Raw genomic sequence first — 6937 nt, forward strand, 5'->3', positions numbered from 1 at the left:
CCTACTGCTGTCATACACAGTTTTTCCTCTCAGTAGTTTTTATACAGCAGGATGCTGGAATATTCAATAGAAAGTGTGCAGAAAAACCCCAAACTCATGAAGTCACCCAGAGTACGTGGCCAGCAGTGTCTGTGTGGGATTCTGTGCTCTTCCTCATGCTCTGGCCCAGCTCTGCTTCTAAGCAGGCTCTGCTGGGCAGTGTCAGTGCTGGCTGTGCCCTTTGTGGTGTTTGTGAGGGTCCCCAGGATGAGGTGAGAGATGAGAAGCTGACTTCAAGTTCTCAGAAGGCTGAGATATATTATGATATTATATTATATTATCACATTACATTGCATCATATCATATCATATCATATCATATCATATCATATCATATTATGCTATACTAAAACTATACTAAAGAAAGAGAAAGGATACATCAGAAGGATTAACAAGAAAAAAATAATAAAAACCTGTAACTCCTCAGAGCCTCGACACAGCTGGACCATGATTGGTCATTAACTAAAACAATTCACATGGGACCAATCAAACATTCACCTGTTGGTAACCAGTGCCCAATCCACATTCCAAAGCAGCAAACACAGGAGCAGCAATCAGATAATTATTGTTTTCATTCCTCTCTGAGGCTTCTCATCTTCCCAGGAGAAGAAATCCTGGGCAAAGAGGATTTTTCAGATAATATCATGCTGACACCCTTTCTCCCCAGGGGGAACTGACCATGACCAGCGAGATGGAGACCTTACAGAACTCCCTCTTCTTTGGCACTGTGCCTGACTCCTGGGTGAGGAGATCCTACCCCTCCACAGCCAGCCTTGGCTCGTGGTTTGCTGACCTGCTGGCCCGCAGCAGTGAGCTGGAAGCCTGGACCAGAGACTTCTCCTTGCCCTCCACGCTGTGGCTGGGAGGGTTCTTCAACCCCCAGGCCCTCCTGACAGCCATCATGCAGAGCACAGCCCGCAAGAACAGGTGGCCCCTGGACAGGATGGCGCTGCAGTATGACGTGACCAAGAAGAGCAGAGAGGATTTTGCCAGTGCTCCTCGTGAGGGGGCCTATGTGCACGGGCTGTTCATGGAGGGAGCACGCTGGGATGCTCAGGTGAGCTCTACAAGGCTCTGGGGATGAGGGAGGAGCCACAGGTGTGGCCCTGTGTAGGAGCATCAGGGGTAGCACGGTCAGGATGGACAGAGATGAGAGATCTCTGCAGCCAGGGCTGGAACTTGGGGTTTATTGCAAAGGGCCTGGGTGCAGGGCCCTGCTGGGAGCTGCAGCCACAGCTCGGAGCAGGCCCCAGAGAAGAGAGGGGGAGAGAGGGTGAGAGGGTAAAGGGTAAGAGAGTAAAAGGGCAGGAGCATAGAAGTGTAAGAGAGTAAAACGGGTAAGAGAGCAAGGTTCCTGTTACAATACAATAAATAATCTTCTGTGTTGAATATTCTGATTCTCACTAACCAATATAGTACAAGATACAAATCCTATAGCATTTACACACAGCCCATAAAAATCATTACATTACCAAACTGTGTTACATTTTAAACCCTAAAAACTCCTCTTTGGGCCCCTTCTGCCAAGCTGTAGGGTCTGCTCTGCCCCTTGGGCCTGTCTGCAAGCAGAGGGTGTTGTTCCATCAAAAGGGGATCACCTTCAGCTGGCCACACCATTGTTTTCCAGTTGTTCAGTAACTGAGGTATCTCAAAGCTTGCTTTCATTTCAATCTCGCTTATAGTTTCCATATTCTCAAAATCTTTTGCCAGGCAATCATATTTGTAAGGCTTTCCTGTTTCATCTTCCCCAACAGCCCTGAAATTCTGATCCAACATTCTCCACTTATTTGTCATGAATCATTTCCCTCTCTACAGTAGTTTTCCATGAAGGATAGGAAATTAGGGAAAGCTGTGCCCTCCCTGAGGGATGCCATTTCATCACATCTCCTTGGGCAGTTCAAAGCTCCAGGCTGTTTTTTATTTTGCTCTGGAAATGGCCTGAATTGGGTCTGGGAAGCCACAGGCAGCTGGGAACATTGGCAAGGGCTCTACTGGGAGACGGCAGTGAGGATCTCAGTGGGTCAGCTCAGATCTCTGCTCTTGGGATGTGGGCTCTGCTCACAGAGACCATCTCAGAGCCCTGTGCAGCTCCCAGCTCTGCCCCCACAGCTCCCTGGCTGTTCCCTTCCTCACACAACCCTTGGGAGATCACAGCCCTTGCCACAGGGAGAACTGGATTTCTGCTGCCCTAAAAACCTGACAGAAATCAGCTGGACACAGAGAGCTGTTAAAAATTCCCATATTCCTGCATATCAAATACTCCATTTAAGAATCAAATACTCCATTCCAGTGCCTGCTGTTATGTTTTCTTTGGCACTATGACAAGAAAACGAGTTCTGTCTGGGTTTTACCAGCTGGAAGTGGAGAGTGAGAGGTTTTGGTGGTGCAAAGCCAGAAATCTTTGGGAAATACTTGGCTTCTCCCCTTTGCCTCCCTCCAATAACTGGTCTGGGTGATTGAATCCAGCAATGGGATTTGTCTTCAGAGACCATCCCAACACCAGGAAATGTGGTTTTCTGATTACATTTTCCTAGTGATTGAAAGATACTGAGCAATTATGTTCATGGAGCCATTCATAATCTCTGGGTATCATGCTTCAATTTATTTCAGAAAGGAAAAGGATATTTTTATGGGCTGCTGCTCCCACTGAAATATCATTTCTACCTAGTGGAGCTATTCATTTTACCTATAATCCAGTGAGTACCAGTGTGCATTAATGGATGCAGGACTTTTAAAACAGGTGCACAGCTCTTTTGGGTTATCTACTCCTTCCAAATTAATCCTGTGATAAAAATGGCAGGCCACGTTTAGAAGAATTCCTCTGGGGAGCACCTCCACTTTTAAAAGAATATTTCACATTTAGGTTGTGCCTCCAAAAAAGGGAAGAGTCCTTCTATGTTCTGCTACTCACATTTTTCTATTTATTTAAACATTTATGTTTGCCCTTGGGTGTCTTAAATTTATAAAACATTCATTACAAAACAGCAGGCAGCTATTAGATGAAATGAAACTAAGCAGATTATTTTGGGTGCAAATGATCTCTTGCTGCAGCCCTGTTAAAGTCACTGGGACTCAGTGACAGTCAGAGGGATGCTGTGGCTGGGGACACTTGGAGACCTTTCATCTCAAGCTGTTGGCTGATCCTTGGCTTTCTTTCTCTCTGCAATAGAGAGTTTGATGCCGAGAGTGTCCTTTGCCCTCCCCAAGGGGGTTGGAGTGTGGTGGGACAAGGGCAGGGGTGGGTTTCACACCACATGTGCTCCATGGAGCTTTGGCAGCTGTGCACAGCAGAGCCCTGCCATGGAACCACAGGATCCCAGGCTGGCTTGGGCTGGAAGGGACCTTAAAAATCAGCTCATTCCACCCCTCCATGGGCAGGGACACCTTCCTCTAACCCAGGCTGCTCCAAGCCCCGTCCAGCCTGGCTTTGGACACCTCCAGGCATGGGGCAGCCACAAGGCAGGGCCTCACTACCCTCACAGGGAAGAGTTTTTTCATTCCCCTTGTCCAGCTGAAGCCACTGACCTCATGACTCAGGGACCACCTTGGAGTGCTCCTTGCAGGCTCCTTGTCCCCTTCCCTGCTGGCTCCATGTCGCCCTTCCCTGCTGGGTCCATGTCCCCTCCCCAGCTGACCCCAAAGGGGTTGTGGTGTAAGGAACCTGTGCTGGGACCCTGTCTTGGTTTGAAAAGACAGGTATCTGCTGAGGAAGGCAGGAGCCTCCCCTAAAATGGAAAATGTAAACCTCCTCTCTCTGAGTTATTATAAATTTGAAATTAAGGGCCTCTCAGGCAAAAATATGGGAGCAGGAATAACATCTCTTAGGGAAGAAAATAAAAATAAAATAAACAATGCAGTAAATCAAAATAACACTGATAGAGTCAGAATAGGACCTGACACCCTGTGGGTCAGGGTGTTCGTGACAGTCCCATTGGAACTGTGGCTCAGCCCTCCTGCAGTGTCAGGCATGGTTCTGGTGGAGCAGGGATCTTGTAGAAAGGTAGAGTCTTCCTCTGAAGGTCCAGTGGAAGAGGCAGCTGCTGTTCCTCTGGGAATGCAGTGGAAAGGCTGCTCTGGTGTCCCAAAAACTCAGATCATATCCAGGTAGGAATGCTTGAAACCTCAGATCATATCCAGGTAGGAATGCTTGGCTCCTCCCCCTGGGCGGAGAATCTCCCAGTGGGATGATGGAATTTTATCATCCATGCAGTGTCATTCACTGGCCCGTGAACAGAGGCTAATTAATAATTAATGACCTATTAAGAGAAGAGATCTCCTGGAGGGAGGATTGCTTGTGGAAGAGATAAAGAAAACTGCGCCATGAACAGAAGATAACTGCCCCACTCCACCCTCAGTTTCCTGCTGGGATAAGCAGAAGTGAGGGATCCTTTAGGAGCTGAGGCTGAGGGATCCTTTAGCAGCTGAGGCTGAGCTGTCCAGGCTCCACAGAATGATGGTTCTGCACCATGAGGGCTGTGCTGCTAGTCAGGAAGAACTGCTTTCAGAGCAGAATTAATTTTCTGATGATGAGAGCGATAAAAAATGCAAATGAGAATCAGCCCAGACATAACAAAATGATATCTTACATGGAGGTACCTCGGGAAGATTTCAGCTCTTGTTAACCCAGAAACAGGTAGAATATCTCTTGGAAATTACATTTGAAGTATTCTCAGCAGTAAAAAAAAAAGAGAAAGACTTGATTAAAACCCAGTCTCAGGAATGAAAGGTGTGAATTTAAGAAGACTGCATAATAATGTTTCATAAATAGCTACTTTGCAAGGTATTATACGAATTATTTAATGTTTGTTCAGCACGTTGGAAATATAAAATCCTAAATGAGAGTTGGATTTTTCATAGCTGAGCATAACAGATGGCATTAGTACAATTAAACCGAGGTGTGTGGCAAGGGGGATGATTTTTCTTTGCTTGTTACGGAACTAAATAAACTGCTGGAGAGGCTGAATCTCACCCCACAGCTCTGATCCGAGAGCATTTGGAATAATGATGATATGTGAAGCTCAGCTGCAGTGAGAGACAGTTTCTTTAGTGCTGAAAAGTTTCATTTCCATTTCCCTGTTTATTTTCATTTGGTCTCTCTAGCCCCCATTAGGCAGTTTTCTCTGGAAATGGATTGATGTGCAAGGTATTTTATTGTCATGAAGAGAGAGAGAAAATGTCAGAGAGACCCAAATTAGAGAAACAAACTTGATTTCTTGCCCTGGCAGGGTTCTCTCCCTCTCCTGCAGTGGGCAGCCTGCTGGGCAGGGCATTGCTTGGAGGAGAATAATGGGACTTGATATTTATTGGTGATATTCCCTCAGAAAAGTCATTTTGAATTCTCTTGCTTGCATCATGAGAGTGGGAATAAGCCTGTGCTGGCTTTTGGGGCTGTTTTCCATCCCCGTGGTTCAGGTGTCCAACCTTTCTCCCACCACAAGCAGCACCTCCCACAAGGTGATTCTGGTCTGAGAGATGATGATCTCTGAGAAAGAGATGCATGAGAATAATCCCAGGATCACTGAGGTTGGAAAAGATCCCCCAGCCCATCCAGGCCAAGCTGTGCCCAATGCCCATCTTGTCCCCAGCCTATCCAGGCCAAGCTGTGCCTGATCCCCACCTTGTCCCCAGCCCCAGTCACTGAGTGCTACATCCAGGTGTTCCTGGGACACCTCCAGGGATGGGCACTCCAGACCTCCCTGGGCAATGTTTAATCACCCTTTCAACTAAGAAATCCCTGCTGATGTCCACCCAGAGCCTGCCCTGGCCCAGCTTGAAGCCTTTTCCTCTTGTCTTATCCCTGTTCCCTGGCAATAGGACAAGAGGAAATGGCCCCAAGCTGCATCTCAGCAGAAACCAGGAGAAGAGAAGTGAAACTTTGTTGATAATATGGCTGGACAGGGCCAGGGACACCATCCCCACACAAATTCAGCTTGGATGTGAGGGTTTGGGCACCTGGTGGGAGTGCAGGCAGCTGGAGCTTCAAGATTATCTACTCTGGTGAGTTGAGGAGGGTCATGGTGAGACAGGGAGCTCTTGGATCCAGACCTCCTTCCTCAAAGCAGCTCATCCAGCTCCCTGACCCTGGAGAAGCTGTTTGCACTTCCCCAGCAGGAGCAGCTTGGATAAACATCACATGGGTTCAGGTCCATCAGCTGGTGGACACCTTGGGGATGTGACCTTTGTCTCCTTCTCTCTGCAGGCCGGGACCATCACGGAGGCCAGGCTCAAGGAGCTGACCCCAGCCATGCCTGTGGTGTTCATCAGGGCCATTCCTGATGACAAGCAGGACACCAGGGGCTTGTACCCATGTCCTCTGTACAGAACACGCCAGAGAGGCCCGACCTATGTGTGGACTTTTAACCTGAAAACCAAGGAGAACCCATCCAAGTGGGTGCTTGCTGGGGTGGCCCTGCTGCTGCAGGTCTGAGGCACCAGCACAGGCCCTGCTCTACAAACCCCTCACAATGTCACAGCATTTAAACAGTTCAATGCTGAGATTAACAAATTCCATCTCTCTGATGGACTCCCAGGTTATCTCTGTGTCCTGGGGATGTGACCCAACAGGGCCTGTGAGGAGGGGACAGAGGTGCAGGGGACACGGCCCAGGTTGGTGGCTGCTGTACGTCAATATCCTGTAATTCCTGCACTGCTGCACTCTCGGGTTTGGTGTTGCTGAAATGGCTCCCCAGGTATTAAAAAGTCTTTTTTCCCAACCCTTGTGACAGAAGAAGAAGTTGGGATTCCTCAGCTCTGCTTTTCAAGGTTGTTTATTTTCTCTAATCTGTTACATTCTTTCTGTGACCTGCTGAGATCTGTCCAGCAGGTTGGTTTGTGGCACAGTCCCTGCCCTTGGGATGGTGTTGGCTTTTAATACTGAGAACTACATGTACTTTATTTAC

The 6937-nt window shown here is 47.9% G+C and overlaps 1 protein-coding gene across 1 annotated transcript in view; it reads left to right on the forward strand.

Moving 5' to 3' along the window:
• Nucleotides 1–6465, forward strand: part of DNAH9 (dynein axonemal heavy chain 9) — a 147339-nt gene extending 140874 nt beyond the window's left edge. Inside the window, exons 70-71 of the mRNA XM_058817530.1 lie at nt 706–1095; nt 6238–6465. Of these exons, the coding sequence (XP_058673513.1) occupies nt 706–1095; nt 6238–6465 (618 nt within the window). The remainder of the gene's footprint in view (nt 1–705; nt 1096–6237) is intronic.
• The last annotated feature ends 472 nt before the right edge of the window (nt 6466–6937 follow it).

Source organism: Ammospiza caudacuta, chromosome 19, assembly GCF_027887145.1.
Source record: "Ammospiza caudacuta isolate bAmmCau1 chromosome 19, bAmmCau1.pri, whole genome shotgun sequence".
In the NCBI taxonomy this organism is placed as follows: Eukaryota; Metazoa; Chordata; class Aves; order Passeriformes; family Passerellidae; genus Ammospiza; species Ammospiza caudacuta.